The sequence below is a fragment of the Acanthaster planci genome, linkage group LG16 (assembly GCF_054643075.1).
Source record: "Acanthaster planci isolate LZ-2023a linkage group LG16, COTS_SCS, whole genome shotgun sequence".
In the NCBI taxonomy this organism is placed as follows: domain Eukaryota; kingdom Metazoa; phylum Echinodermata; class Asteroidea; order Valvatida; family Acanthasteridae; genus Acanthaster; species Acanthaster planci.
In genome coordinates, this window is record NC_141792.1 from 9763171 (window position 1) to 9779391 (window position 16221).

General features: G+C 44.9%; 2 protein-coding genes across 8 annotated transcripts in view; one reads left to right on the forward strand and one right to left on the reverse strand.

The window, feature by feature from the left end:
* mtor (mechanistic target of rapamycin kinase) overlaps nucleotides 1–16221 on the forward strand; it is a 103223-nt gene that overhangs the window by 31925 nt on the left and 55077 nt on the right. For all 6 annotated transcript variants that reach the window (XM_087147620.1, XM_087147621.1, XM_087147619.1 and 3 more), the window contains 6 exons: nucleotides 566–691; nucleotides 1920–2063; nucleotides 2891–3009; nucleotides 3233–3350; nucleotides 3829–4104; nucleotides 4453–4650. In XM_087147620.1, coding sequence (XP_087003746.1) covers nucleotides 566–691; nucleotides 1920–2063; nucleotides 2891–3009; nucleotides 3233–3350; nucleotides 3829–4104; nucleotides 4453–4650 — 981 coding nt within the window. The remainder of the gene's footprint in view (nucleotides 1–565; nucleotides 692–1919; nucleotides 2064–2890; nucleotides 3010–3232; nucleotides 3351–3828; nucleotides 4105–4452; nucleotides 4651–16221) is intronic.
* Nucleotides 9755–16221, reverse strand: part of LOC110982649 (uncharacterized) — a 31534-nt gene continuing 25067 nt past the window's right edge. For both annotated transcript variants that reach the window (XM_022241223.2, XM_022241222.2), the window contains exon 2: nucleotides 9755–13914. In XM_022241223.2, the coding sequence (XP_022096915.1) occupies nucleotides 12726–13565 (840 nt within the window). In that variant the 5' untranslated portion in view covers nucleotides 13566–13914 and the 3' untranslated portion in view covers nucleotides 9755–12725. The remainder of the gene's footprint in view (nucleotides 13915–16221) is intronic.

A 16221-nucleotide genomic window follows, 5' to 3' on the forward strand; every position in this document is an offset into this window, starting at 1 on the left:
ACGAACACAGGGCGAGGGTTCCCTTCTGTTTCTCTGTTTTCTCAGAATGCCGCAATCTACATTCAGCATGTTCAGAATTCACATCATGGCTTGAACAGAAAAAGGCCCATTTTAGCTCATTACAGTTGAGCTCTGAAGACAAATGGCACGTCTTTCGATGTGGATGCTGCCATATTTATTTGAATAGATAAAATTAGAGCAAACGTGTTTTCCGTTGAGTTTCTCTTTAAACTCTACCAATGTACCAAGCTGTACTTTTTTTCTGAAATACAACTTTGCTTTGCCCCAAACAAGTCTTTGGCAACTACGAACTATCGAAGTTGTCAGATTTGCTTTGCTTTTATGGTGTACTTTCACCAGTAATAACACTAAAGTCAGATGTCTTCCGCTGAACCAAATCCAGCATACTTAGCGGAATAAGTTTACTTTTGTGTGGCAAACGTTGTGATAAAACGAAAACTTCATTCCATCAGAATTTTTCATCTGTGGTGTAAAAATTTTGCATAGCGTCACTGCATCCTGTTACTTCGTGATAAAGGCTGAGATTTCTCCTTTTGGTGAACAGGGGTGCCAACGTAACGTGGAGGATTGGCAGCGGATCATCCAGGTGCGCTCCCTGGTCATCAACCCTCAGGACGACCTGCGGACCTGGCTCAAGTACGCCAGCCTTTGCCGCAAGACGGGCCGCATGGTAGGTACCGAACGTAACCGTAAACAATGGTCACTGTAATCTGTGTGGAGAGCCCCCCCCCATCGTTGGTAAAGACGAAATAGGCTTATGGCAAGGGTTTCAAATTTTCACCGCCACAACTCGGTCCCGAATATCCTAACAAAAGAAGTTGTCCCCTCAATTTGGGGCTGGTGCGGGCTTGTGCGCACACACATTGTAACCCAGCCAAAGGGATCTCATTGCTGCATTCAAACACAACACCTGTTCACGCTGAGATTTGATGGCAAACCAAGACATGGGCAGATGATATGGAATGATAGAATCTTCAAGAGAGAGGGCTTGCTCAAATGCGTTTAGTCTTTCAGGGTTCAGCAGGGCAAACATTTGAAGTTGCGTTCCAAACACATTTTGCATTCAGTTTCCTGTATTAGTCGCCTATTTACTCGGGCAAAACTTCAAACCATGAACCAACTTTCTGTAAGCACTTGACTTTGAGTTTTACTGGAATCAGCACACCTACATGCGATAACATCAGCAGGGTACCAGCAGTCCTTGAAATGGTTAAGTAAATAAGTGAGGATCTCCTCCCTGGGAGTGCGGAGGTCTTAGCCAATCAACTGCACTCGGCCTGGACCCTGTTTTACAGAAATGCGTACTGCAAGTGAAAAGTCGTAGCCGACTGTGGCAGAAACTTTTATGGTATGATGGGTCTGCACAGTTCACAGGCTTTTGGCTCAAGCATACGTGCGCATCCTGTAGCCAAGGGATTTTTTTTTTTGCTTCAAGGGCTAACGCAAGATTTCCAAGGCTTGTGCTGGAAGGGCGGACTTGGGATAGTAAGCGCAGATGTCCTTAGTTAGCAGAGTTGAGCTCTGTCTGCTCTGGGACCACGGTGGCATCGATAATCCCCTCCATATTTCATGAAGGGACGTAAATCCGTCTGGGATTTGGAGGATATCTCCGCCCACATTTCAGCAGGGGGAAAGCCACTTAATCGTGTCGCAGAGAAGTGAAAAGTGCAGGCTTTCAGGTTATTTTCACACTAGCACCTGCCTCGGTGTTTTACGTTACGTTTAACAGGGAACACAGACGGTACAGAAAGTTTAAATATGCCTTTCTGATGTGTGGTTAAGGCACGAGAAATGTGCCAGTATCATCATATATTGCCCCCTAACGTTATGGAAATATGGCGTCCAGCCCCTGCCCCCCCCACAGCTTTATATCTGTGTTTGTATCCCCCCTTGTGCAGCAACTCTCCCACAAGACGCTGGTGATGTTGCTGGGCGTAGACCCCAAGAGCATCCAGGACACACCCTTTGAGGCCCTGGCCACCGTCAAGCACCCCCGCGTGGTCTTTGCCTACCTCAAGCACATGTGGAAGGAGGACAAGCAGGTTGGCGCAAGCCCGGCATACATAGTGTGGACCTCCGAAGAGTAAAGGTCCACGTAATGTAGGGTTAGAGGACGTTGTGTGGACTAGTACCCGTCCACACAGTGCTTTCCGCTCTCTGAAAAAAAAAACCAGCTTTAGAGGCATTTTGGAGTCAGGGCTATGTGTTGTAAAATCTTAAGAGGAATGGTCCAGGAATCATTATCATCAGAAATCCAGCTCAAGGAGCTGTTAGAGTGGGAGAAAAAGGAGCATTTCCCCTGACTTTCCAATCACAGAGAACTAAGGAATGTCCACACTATGGGCCTGTTTGTTTCCCACGGATCTGGATTACGATCAGGGATCCCAGAGCTGGTTTGCGCTATTCATTAAGCAGTGAAGCAACTGCAGATCACTGATCGCGATCTGGTGCCTCGTGAAACAAGCAGGCCCCACGTATGTGAAACAATCATATCTGTGGCAGCGGGAGACAAAAAAATTGTCTAAAAGACATATTTCACAGGAAACACAAGGATCCAGAAACCATCACACTCAGTTTCTTAATCAACCAAAAATCGATCGAAACCAAGATGCCGAATTCAGGCGTAGTTCAAACCGTGACGTGACGTTCGATCTGAAATTCAAATCCCGGAGTATTGCTTTGCTCAGAATGAACAGTGTCCACTGAGCTGAAACTTCATCAGGTTTGTTCCTGATCACCCCACTTTGGACTCCGAGAAATTTTATTGCCTCAAAGGAATATGATACGCAAATGATAGACTGTACCTTTCACCTCAAGTTTTGGCAGTTTTGTAAACAAAGTGCACTTTTTTTTCCTTCCCGCTGACCAGACGCAGGCCTTTGAGCAGCTCCACCACTTTGTGCACTCTACCCTGACCCAGCACATGGGGAGCGGCTTGGGCTCCACGGAGGAGACAGAACGCAGGGAGCTGCACAAGCTCATGGCGAGGTAGGACACAGTGTGTTAGCTAGATGTCTCGACAGTCGTTGGACACCCCGGCAACCATTTTGTTTCCAGGGGTGTCATCATTGCTCCAGATTTCAAGATTTGTGATCCCAACATTGTGGCTTTTTAAAGTCTTGGTCACTCGGGCTTTGGCTACATTTATTAAAAATTTGGCCGGTTTCATTTTTGAAAGTATAACTGGCACTCAGCCAATTTCCCTCCCCAGGTGTTACCTGAAGCTGGGTGAATGGCAACAGAGTTTGGAGGGAACCAGCCAGCATACCATCGAGGACAGTCTGGTTTATTTCAGCAAGGCCACAGAGCATGACAGAGACTGGTATAAGGTATGGGGCACAAGTCCAGAAACAAGACCACATTTCTGAACAAACATCAGTGCTGTCTACTGTCAAGCAAAGTATTTTGATTACACAAATCAGAAGGTGATCTAATCAAGCTCTTTCTGTTAAATACCTTTCTAGTGTTGAGCAGTTTATAGAAAACAGTACCAGATATCAAATCCACAAAGAGTGTCTATATGAAAAATATTGTCCACTTAGAACAAATAGTCTACAAAATATTTACCATCAAAGGGCACCAAAGACTTCATATTGCCCTCTGTGAAACAACATTGTACACGAAATATTTTGTCCAATGCAAGACATGGCCACTTACCAAATGACCCATCTAATTTCATAGCAGTGCATTTTTATAGCGGACTGAATAGGATATTGACAAAGATGAATCATGAATGAAATTTGTACCACCGAGGTATTTCAACACATTGGCAGGCAGGAAATTCATTGATGCTGTTTCTTTGTAAAGGCGTGGCACTCCTGGGCCTTCATGAACTACGAGGCCACCCTGTACTACAAGCTCCAGTCAGCATCCGGCTCCCCACCCCTGCCCCCGCCCCCAGCCACCAGCACGCCCAAGGGGAAGGGGGAGGAGGTCGGGGAGGAAGCGGAGGGAGAGGGGCGGGACCAGGTGCTGAAGGAAGGGGAGGAGGAGGGAGCGGAAGAGGAGGAGCCCGAGGCGGAACCCATCGAGGATGCCAGCCTCCAGCAGCAGCAGCAGCAGCAGCCGGTCTCACCTGAGATGGTAAAATAACCATTGTGGGATTTTTTTTTCCAAAATCTCCACCTTATTTTTCATTTTTGGATTAGATCTGAGTTCCTGAGCCTTTTTCCTTATCTCGGCTAGATCTTTGCTTTTGCTTAAGGATTCCATATAATGTATTGACCTCAATTTAAGTTAACAGAGCACCTGTGCAATGTTTTAGACGTTCCAGGTTCAAATCCTGCTCTGGTCCACTGTGTTTTGGTCCCTGCAAGCTGTGCAGAATTACATTGAGAAGTATGCTTTGCCTAGTCGGTTGGGCACCGATGCACTATTCTAACTTCTCAAGTTCATTTCCTACCATAGTCCATTTGTTTTCTCCCTCCACAGGCTGTGCAGAATTACATCCAGAAGTACGCCGTGCCGGCCGTCCAGGGCTTCTTCCGTTCCATTGCGCTGTCTCGGGGCAACTCCCTGCAGGACACCCTGCGCCTGCTGACGCTGTGGTTCGACTACGGCCAGTGCAGCGAGGTGTATGACGCGCTCGTGGAAGGGATCAAGTCCATCCAGATTGACACCTGGCTGCAGGTAAGTCCAACCTTTCCTAAGGAAGAAATTCCCGACGTGCCGTAGTAGGACGTTAGCATTTGTTCATTGTACTTGTTTGTGTAATCGAGACACATGGCTTTGTGTTTATTGTTTTTTAATTAAAATATACAGGGTAGGCAGCCACATCAGGGTCGCTGATAAAACTCCATTTACAATAATCTAAAAGCATCACATATCAGTAGAAGGGAATATAAATTGGTAAGAATGTGGAAAATGATTCATAATTTTAAAAAAGTAAAAAATAAAAGTTAGGAAAAATTAAGTTGTAAATCTATGTTCACCAAACAGGGGAAAAAAACATTGAAGACAGTGTATTCAGGACAGTTGGTGAAATGACAAATTCTGTTGGTAGTCATTTTTAGGGTTTGTAAGGGCCGATTATTGGGTGAGCGGTTCAAACCCAGCAATTGGACAAACGTGTATGCTGTGACCCTGAGCAAGGCACTCTACTCCAACTTGCTGCTCTCACCACCCAGGGGTGTGTTAATGGGTACCTTCAGGGCACAGAGGCTTACTGTACTTGACGAGTCAGCTGTGCATGTTCATTCTCCAGGGGAGCTGAGACCGAGGAGTGTTCATGGGCTCAATGAGCAAGGGATAGCTCACGAGCAACAGCCACTTGAGCCCCAGCGCTGGTGGACATGTGCGCGTTGTAAACGTCTTCCTTTTTTTATCTCTCTTTTCTGTTCATCACTGCTGCTTTGAGTTGATTGAGAATCGCCAAGTGCTGAGTTTAATGAGCAGGAGAAATAACCGGTCAAGTCGAGTTGTCCGAGTGTCAGTTTGAGATGACAGCAGACAAGTCTCGGGACAGTTTGGCTGCTGTACAAAGTTCTCAGGTCGGAGATTTCTAGGAAGAAAACAAAACTCCACACATCAGTTAAATGGACCAGTCAGAGAACAGATTGCTTTTGAGCACCGCGACGTCGAGACATACAAGGCTTTTGGTAGTCATGTTTAATGGAATAAGTCATTTTGTGCCCGGCAGAAGGATGTTCGAGTAGTTTCCTCACACCACAAACATTGCAACAGCTGGCTGAAATTTTGTCTTGCTGCTAGGCTGCAGCTGAGTTTCCACCTGCCGCTGGCTTCATCTTCGCAGTTCATCAATGCAGCACATCGTCAGGTTTATTCAGTTTTTGTCTTCTTCTTTGTCCCAGAAAAAATGAGAGTTGGATCAGAATTGGATAATAATTCCTGGATCAGTAGAGATTAGAATCCAAAATTTGGAGACATCCAAACCCAACGAAGGCGAGGATTTCTTCATTTTGGCAGTACCGTTGCGGAATTCACCCATGTCGAATCGACCTTGGACGCCTTATTTTGCCCCTGCAGCTGATTACCAACGCTGATTACCCCGGCTTAATTTGCAGTGATGCCCTCATCCTTCCGTCGCTGACATTATCACAACTTTCAAAGAAAAAACTGGGATCAGTTCTTATAACCTTTGGCTTGATGTCTTTAGTACAAGACATGCACAATTCATGTGTTGCCCTCAACACATGTATTAACCACTTCCCCCGGGGGCTACCGGCCCTAGACTAATCCAGGTTAATCCCCCTGCCTCCGAACATGCACACCCTAAACCGCAAGTGACGTCCCCAACAGGTTATCCAGCCCCTAGAATGTTTCAATTCTCAGCTGTCTGTCGTCTTGTTTTTTTTTTTGTTTTTTTTAACCTTGTCTCAACATGTGTCTTGATCTTTCTTCCGCAAAGGAATCCCCCGTAATTGCTGGAAGTTGAACCTTAACATTGTGCTTTTTAAACTGGAGAGTGGTGTGGTTTGGACTTCATAAGTGACCTTGTGCCACTCCAGAGAGGGGCCTGTGGGGGTCATGCTCACCTCCCCTCCCTTCCCTTCCTACCCCCCTCCCGGGCCAACCTCTGTTTTTGAAGAAAATAGCAGCTTCAGGAAGTAAATATGTTTCATTTACCTTCCTTCCAAAAGCGTGTAAAAAGTCCCCAAATCTAACCTAAACCCATCAGAGAGATTCTTAGAAATTCCACAATTGTATAGCCTCCCCCCCCAAAATAAAATTCACCTCAGGATCTACCCTCGGGCACCATCAGTGGAAAGTAAGAGCAAGCTTGGACCCTCACTGTTCACTCGAGCGTATCTCTTCTGTGTCCTTCACGCATAAACTTGCAAAATGGCGACCACCGTGTGTTGCAATATGTACATATGCACATACATGTACAGTGTACCGGTACATGTACACACACCCGTACATATGTATACTTGTGGGGTATTTCCTTTGTTCTCGTGTACAAAACTCCCACACAACATTTCAACCAAATTCAGTTTCCTGTGTTGAAATTTCGACCCTATGTCCCTTGTATAAAACATTTCAATTTGCGACATACATGTATGAATGGCACTTGAAAATTCCTCCTTTTTGAGTAAATTCGAAATATCTATTTCGTGAAATTCTTGTGGGGCACCACTTTAGTACCCCACAAGGATCAAAACTGGCCTTGTGGGGTACCTTCCATTGTTCCGGTACCCCACAAGGCACCATGTACAAGCGCACAACCTCTGACAGGGTGTGCAGGCGTGCCATACATAGTGTGGACCTCTGCACAAAAGAAGTCCTCATAATGTAGGGTGCGGTGGCGTAGTGTGGACTCGCACACGTCCACACAATGTTCCCCCCCTCTTTGAAAAACAGTTTCAGAGGCATTTTGTGGTCAAGGTTATCCGTTGCAAATGAAGAGGAACAGTCCAGGGAATCACCATCAAATATCCAGCTTGAAAGGAGTTATCGTAGTTAGAGAAAAAGGAACATTTTCCTCAGGTTTCCTCAACCACAGGAGAACAAAGGAAAGTCCACACTTTGTATGTCAAACAAGTATGTGTGTGGTTGTGCAGTGTCACTGACCAGCAGGATATGGAGTAATTTCTAGAAATCAAACCATCTCAATTACACTTCCCTTCCAATCTCAAAGCACACCAAATAAAGAATATTATCTTTTTAGTGAACCCCCAGAAATTAGTCACGTCTGCGCAGTCATTTCCTGCATGGTTACGGTGATACAGGTCTGTCCCCTGCCTTTGTTCTCTTTAATTTTCCTTCCAGTTTTGGAGATTTTAAGTTTGCCCCTGACATGGCCAAGTTTTTATCATGGTGTCGTATGCGTGTCAGCGGTAGGGATTTGAGAATTCCATCCCTGTCCAGTCAGAGCTAAACCTACCAGTTGAGCTGACCAGCCAAACCCAGCGCAGCTCATCGAGGGAGCATGGATTAGGAGATCAGTGTCAAAAAGCACCAGGCTTGCTGAAGATGATACTCACAGACCAAGGTAATCTCCCCATGCTTCAAGTTAACACTGGGACCTGTGCGGTCCTTAGCAGAGCCATACTCAGTGGCTATCCAGGTCATGAAATGTTTCCATCTGTAAATGAGTCCTTTTCCCCCTCCCCCCATCAGATGGAAGGTCTGTTTCTATTAAATGCTGGCACTTTCATTTCCTTTCAACAAAATTGGCAGCATGTCTCCAGGGGCAATTCCCTCCCTCCCCCCCACCCTTCCCGTTCCCAGTGTATCTCTCCTGAGTGTCCCACCTTTACCTTATCGTCACTGCTTTTCACTCTGCACTTTCCGACTCAGAAAATGGCACCAGATGGCATCATTTCACCACAGCTTCCACATCCAGCTCCCAAAAGACCTTCCCCACTAGACTTTTTTTTTTTTCAGAAAAACCATGACCTCGTTTTTTTTTCGTAGGTCAGATTTCATATCAACTCTTCAACAGTCTGTTTTATCTTTTTAATTTTTTTTACAAAGCCCACCTGTAGGTCCCAACACGCAATTTAGAAAATTGACTTCCCCTCTTCCGCACGCAACAAATTATTTCTTGGCATTCAGTTGGCCCCTGGGCCATGATTATCGTGACTCCATCTTTGTCATGGGGCTGACCACCTCCAAACCGGGTCAAGATGACACTTGGCCCTATGTCATCTTTCCATTTCCTTCACGTGGGACGCTCAACCAGGAAATAACAGATGCCCACACTTCTTGGCAGAGACAGTGACAAGCCATTGGTCATTTTCAAATCCTGTTCAGGTCAACAAATGAAGATGACTAAGCCTAAAAAAAATGGACACTATCTCTCATTCCAGCAGTCTCCTTTATCCGATGTTCCCCTTCCCTTTTTTCCCGTCCACCCCTCCCCCCAGATGGCCATGGGCCTTGCATTTGTATCCAACCCCTCCTCCCAGATGGCCATGGGCCTTGCATTTGTATCCAACCCCTCCCCCCAGATGGCCATGGGCCTTCTGAAGCAATATTTTTAAACACTACATGTACACGTACATGTACTTGGAATGATGCGTTGAGGACGACTCAAAAATGTTGCCTTCAGTCAAGTTCTTCATCTGTCTCCACCTTTTTTTCAAAATTTCTTGCCGGAGTACATGTGGGTGGTGCGTTCTTCCTGTTGCAGTTATGTGGCACATTGCCAATAGAGTGCCTGCTCCAAACCTGACACACAACTGCTTGTTACTGAGATTCGGCCAGCTCTTTCTACGTGTACAATGTACCTCCCTGTATCGTGGGTCATATTCAGGCGCGGAGGTCACCAGCTGACTAGGAGTTGGTAACTTTTCACTCCATAAGAGGCATATCATTAGTTCTCTGCATGATAAATCATGTTAGTTTTACACCCCAGTGGAAAAAGTTCCCCCCCCCTCCACTGGCATCACTGGTGTCCTTTCTGCAGGTGGTACCAGTAGTATGGTAACAGTTCTCTTTTAGAAAGTGTCCCCCCCCCCACCATCCTGTGTGGTAAATTATGCTGGTTACCATCTGTGCTACCAGGTACCCTATATAATACCAGTAAATCATTCTCAATACCATACAATTTCTTCCCTCCCCCCCACCCATTCTCTTTGTTAAGCAGTGTCTATAGTTTTATGTATGATAAATCACTCTGGTAGTCTGGTTGCCATTCGACTTTAGTTGGTAACCTTTAACTTGACATGGGCAGTGTCACCAGCTCTGTGCTAAATCATTCATGTCCAAAAACCAAAAAACTAATAACTGTCAAGATAACAACATGGAAAATATTGACAAGACCACTGCATTGTTCAAGTTCACCTACAAATACATGTTTATTTCAAATCCAGACAACGCAAAACATTCAATACCAGTAGAATTGAAATAAACCTGACAGAATATAATACAGAAGAAATAAACAAACATTTGATGTAAAATGTCCATGCATAGCTAGGGGGGGGAAACAAACTTTTGCCACACTGCTGTCATCCGAAGGCAAATGTACATGTGTGCATGTTTGGGATTAAAATGACGGTAGATCCCAGTCTTGTCAGATGACAGTGGCTCAAAGGGGGCTCGCTTCCTTTCTCCTGAAGCTCTTTCTCTCTTTTTTTTTTTTTATTTTCAAAACTCTGAAATACCGGTAGCCTGTTGATTTTGATCAGCCTTGACAATTTGTTTGTGAATGAATGCTATTGGTATCCTGCTTCATATTGGGTCGTTTATCTGGCTGTATGCTGCTTACCAGCACCATTCTAATCGGGGAGGGAGGTTTTTTGAAAATAAATGCCAGGGAGGTGAGGGTTTTCACGTTCTGGAAATGTCGCAAATTTTCAGGAATTTCCTGAACGACTTAGGTACTGTGTTGGTCAAGGGGGAAAGGCTGAGTCAAACACGAGAAGTTGGAGAAAATGTAGAAAAAGGTACTGCTTTATATATTTCCGAAGTCAGGAGAAAGCCACCAGTAGAAAATAATGCAGACTTGGAACTGGGTACATCTACATGTATACGCTCCGTCTTTTTCACTTAACTTCATCTTTAAAACAAGGCTAGAAAAACGGATGTTTACTGCAGAGGGTTGGAAGTAAAGATTTGTGAAGATCACTGACGTTTTGGCACCTGTAGCAGCGTTGTCCCTGTACGGGTAGTGCTCAAAACAAGTGCCCTGGCGGCAGTGTCTGGGAGGTGTCCTCAAGCTAGTGTTTGGCTTTGTCAATTCAAATGTGTAGCTTTGTGTACCCCTCATATACATGTAAGCTTTCCAGCAGTAACCTAACTGCATAATGCATTAACTTAGATTGATAAAAAAGTTATGATTTCAGTCTCTCTATTTTTTAATTTGTACTACAAAACAGTTAACACAGTCAGAAGACAAAAAGGAGACAATATTTTTGTACAAGTATCGTCTTTTCTGCAGTAGTATATCTTTTAAATAACATCGAGTCTCAAATCTCACACGATACAGAAATTGCATACAGTTACATATCAGAAAATTTCACATAAATATGACATTAATCTGACAAGAAACTTTCATGTTTAATGGCAACCTATTTTGTTTAGAAAATACACAATTAAGTTGTGATTTAAGTTAAGAGAGATTTTACGCAATACGAATAATAACCCAAGTCGTCTTACATGTACGTTTTTATATACATATATGTACACATACAGAACCCAATTTAGGGAGAAAATTTGAGATTTGGTTAATGACTATTAGCTACAGTCCCCTCATATTGTGGTCAGTAATGTAGTTGAGACCACTTAAGACCTTCACAAGACCAACACAAGACCTCCAGTCTGAATTCAAGTCACCAGCCATTCAACTGAACTCCAACAGCATTCCTTTGTCATTTTTCACACTGTTACTTGTGACTGGTCTTGTCCGTGGTCTTGTGACTTGTCTTGTCCCGTGGTCGCATCTGTGGTCTTGTGCATGGTCTTGTGTCTGGTCTCAACTACATGTACAACTGATTGTGGTCATGTACTACAACACACATGTACCTGAATTTGGTGACATTCTACACTTAAAATGCTCTAATATACATGTACAAACAGCACCATGTTGTCATCCCTGTGTAATGTGCCATTTTAATGAGGTCACCAACTGGTAATTTTGTAGTCATGGTTTATGATTTACACAGTTACATTGTAATTTTAGAATCCCTTAAGTTTTGGGTCATTCTTGTAAATTAGGGGGTCACTTTTTGTGTCCCTGTCATGTCTGACATAGGATTTTTGTAAATTCAGAGCACATACCTAATTTCAAAGAGTGATAAAGAGATGTGAATTCTCTTCTAAACAAAGAGAAATACATGTAGTTCAAAATCAATTTCAGTGACAGACAGGTGTCCATGTCAAAAGACACAGGTCAGGTGTAGCAGGGACCCAGACATGTCACACTTTTGGGACCCTGAATTTATAGAATGACCCTTTCGTCCCAGCCCCCTCTGGCATTGACATTAAACAAATGCTTACAAATTTTGTATAGTTTCGCAGTCTGGTGTGAACCTCTATTGAGCACTACACTTGAGGTATATGTACACGCACATGTATGTTTATGTACCAATGAGTCATTGTTAATGTTAAGGGCACAGGGACACTACATAAATATTCAAATGAATACTGCATCTCCTTTCCCAAGAGTTTGTTTTGTTTTATTTCATTGTGAAATCAGCTGCAAAGTACCAGCCAAGCAGGTTACATGTACCTCTTCAGAGTGACATCATTCATACTTCTTTGTGTATGTAATAGGCAAGATGATCATTTTTTTGCTCTTATGTGCACTTTTGTTCCTCCCAAAACTGTCCATTTTTTGGCCACGCAGTGCTGTCATTCAGTGCCTAACAAACGTTCCCAGCTAGAAGTACTAAACAGTCCTGAGTACTACTCAGGCAATGTCACCATCCGAGGGTTATATTTAGTCCAAAATGCAGGCATAGAGACCCTGTGTTGTTAGCATATCTACGGGATGTAGTAGTCAAGGCCCGTTAGGATCATTACAAAACCCCACAGGACCATCACGAGACCTCCGGTCTGAATTTAAGTCGCCAGCTTATTCCAACAAACTGCAAGAAAAGCATTTTTTTTTTCATTGTTCACCCTGTTACCTGAACTTGTGAGTGGTCTTGTGAACAAGTGACGGTCTCAGCTACATACATGTACACTGATTTCAACCCCATTCCAGACTTTACTTAACCTTTGCTTCAGTACACAAGACATGTTTAAACTTCACTCTTTAAATACCTCCGTGGTGTGATTGTGCGGATGTGTCGGAGGGGCTAGGGTAGTTCAAATAACATGTAGCCGGAGAAGGTTGTGTAGCGGTTGGTGTTGCTGTGGACCTCGTTGCCTTGGTCCAGCTGCAACCAGACCTGGTCACGTTCCTGCAGCTCCACGATGAGGCTGTTGCTGGCCGAGTCGTAAGCGTCGCTGGAGTCGTAGTCGTGCACCGACAGCAGCATCTGGTTGTTGTGCATCAGTTTGACGTAGGGGTTGTTGGTGGTGGAGGCCATGTGGATGTTGATCAGGAACATGTAGGCACCTCGCTTTGGCGCCGTGAAGATGCCCGTGGTGGGGTCCAGGTGGTTGCCGATGTTGCTGAAGACGTGCTCGAAGGGGATGTTGAGGTCACGGTTCTTGGGGGCGACGATGGTGGTCATGCGGGCAGCCGAGAAGGCGGAGCGGGTCGGGGGATGGGGCACGGCGCTGGCCTCGCTCGACAGCGGCCGGAGGAGGTTGGCCTCCAGCTCGGCAGGGGAGCCTCTCTCCCCGGACCGACCTTGCAAACCGGCAAAACCCGCTAGGCTTGAGCCAGGGCTGCCCTGGGGCCCCATCTCCCCTCGCTGGCCCGCATCCCCCTTGGGGCCGGGGTTGCCCGGAATCCCATTCATGCCGTGGTTACCGGGGATGCCCGGCATACCAGCTGCTCCTGGAGTACCAGGGGGCCCTGGGGGGCCGGGGGGGCCCTGGATGCAGCACGATCCACAGTGTCCCTCAGGGCTTGAAGTTGGACCTTCAGCCGGGTTGATTACCTTAGAAATCGAAGATCGAGTCGCTCCACGTGCTGAGACAACTCCATGTACCACCCCCAACAATACAACAATGCGGATAATCTCCATGTCAAAGTTTCAGTTTATTCAGAATCCTGGTCTGCTATGAATGTGGAGAGGTACTGTGCTAAATCTGAAGTGGGCTCTCAAAGATTGTCCAGCAACTTCCTTTCAGTAGCTTGGTAACTGGAATGCGTCTCTCAGGTTTGTCCCACCCACACGTTTCTTATCAGTGGATGTTATGGCTCCTTTATTGGAGGCCACTTCACAGAATCCAAGATATGAGTTCAGGGAGGGTATCTCTCAATGGTAGTCTCTCGGATGTACCGGCGGACCCAGCGATTTGGTCAGCAAAGTCGTCCTTGGCAGCAGTGAAAAGCCCAGCTCCGAAGTACGCAGGCCGACAGTCTTTGAATCCCTGCAGAAAAGTGGAGAATAAAGAACCTTACTGAAAACATAGGCATCTTTGTGCCATTCACAATTAGCTAGCTGTGAACAATACAGAAATTTGTGCAAGAGCCTCTGCGCCAGTTTCTGTTGGCCACCCACACTGCATGTAGGTTAGCAGGGAGAGTAGGAATGCTGTAGAAGGACAGCGTTAGTTGTTTGCTAATAATGATTCAAGAGAATCATATGTGGGTAATTCCAGAAATTAGGGGTCCATTTTTTTTGTGTCCCTATTACATCTGACATATGATTTTGCAAGTTCAGAACACATTTTCTCATTTCCAAGAGTGATCAATTTATGCAAATTATCTGCCAATAATAATAGTAATAGTAATAATAGTTTGAAACCAATACCGGTGATATTCCTGTGTCAAGTAACAAAGGTCAGATGTAACAGGGACACAAAAGTGTTTCATTTTTGGACCCCAAATTTTCTGGAATTACCTATTTACAAATATTCTAGCCCTGCATGCCCATAAAGCTTAAATTTTCAAGAGACATGTAACATTTTGCGTGTGCCAGTAAAGTGGATGTCCCCGCATCCAGTGCAAGGTTTTCAGCTGTGTCTAGAAAATGTTACAAAGTGCCACTCCCAGCAAGGAGCGGAAAGTGGACTCGGCTCTGGAAACTTGTCAGATTGGGTTTTTTTTCTCCACAGGAAAGACCCTCATCTGTTAAAGTTCAATTGAAACTGTGGTATTTAATTGTGTAAAGTAAATTGTGTGGAATTGAAGATTTCCTGTTCTTTCTCTTTCTTCTTTTTTTTTTCTTTTTTTTTCTACCAATCATGAAGTTTCCCCAAGTGTGAATGAACCTCTCTGGATGGGAGAAAGATTTCCCATTCAGTGATTTCTCTTAATCTGTGAATACTCTGTGTGTCTGGGTAGACATGGCTGGACTTGAGTGACTGACAAGAGTTTGAGTTATGAGTACATGTACATGTGCCTCTCTTGTAGTTTCAATTTGCCAACAATTCTGGCAGGCAAGTCCCGAGTGCCCCCCCTCTTAACTACCCCCACGGGCAAGACATGCCTCTTCATATTCTTTACCCGATTGGCCGTTTTTTGTGGGCCATTGTTCAGGTGTAAGAACCCCAAGCTTCCCTAGGGTGCAATGGAGAATGTTGTGGGGGTATACTTTTTCCCCCAGTGTGGCTGTTAAATTGAGGGAAAGACTTGTCATTCAGCCAGTCTGTCACTTCATACCTGGTTTGTCACTTAAGACCCCAACAATATAACATTCCTACTCATGTTACATAAAAGACTGGGGATTATTTGGGGCTCTTGGGAGGTGGTTTTAATGCCTTTTTTATTTCCTTTTTTTGGGGGGGGCTCATTTGATTTTCGCATTCTAAGATAGCTTCGTTGTTGTGTGTCTTCTCGTCTTTATAGGTATGTACTTACAAATCAAAATTGTGTATTTGACATCAAACCTGAATATCTTGACATCCGTAACCACCCCAAAAGACCAGGAAACAGACACAATTGATATCTTCCCCCCCTCCCAAAAAAAAGCCCGACCACTTCTTGGATCAGTGGGTACAAGGCAGTCTGCTCGTTTTGTGTTCTGTTTTCCCCCAGATCCAACAAATTTTTACGCTTGTGATTTTGAAATGCACATTAAGAAAAATGTTCTGCTCCGATTAAGGTAGGGGTTAGCACCGGTCAGAGCATCAGCTTTCAATGAAGCCCTGACCCTACAGAATGTGTTGTGAAGAGATAGAATGCATGCTCGTCGGGGGTTTGGCACATTAACCACGGTGGACCGATTCAGTGAAAAGCGGACACATTTTCCTATGCCCTCTGCGCAAACAGGAACATTCAGTGACGTGGATGGCTTTGCAAACACATTTGCAAACAACAACAACGAAATTCCCCCCATAGTCCTCTTTTGAAACCCGTTCCATTATTTCTACAACGTCATTCATGCCCCCCACCGAGGGCGCTGCTTTTGATGTCTTAGTTCACGTCACACCCTCGGAAGGGAGAAGGAAACAGAGTGGCTTTTTTATTTCCCCTCTCGCCGTTTTTTAGAGCAACATAGGAGAATCAGACTGAGAACATTGTTATGAAAGGCCACAAAAAGTTTTGGCACTTCGACAAAAGTTTAAGATTATGCTATGTCAGGTCTAGTGTTAATCCCACACGTTATCCGTCTAAAACCCTGCCACAGGTTTTTTCAATTTAATAATGGTTGATTCGCGACCATACAGCCCTAGTACTGATCCTTTACACAGGCCTGGTGATGTCCTGGCTTTATGCACAGTAGCAATGAGCTG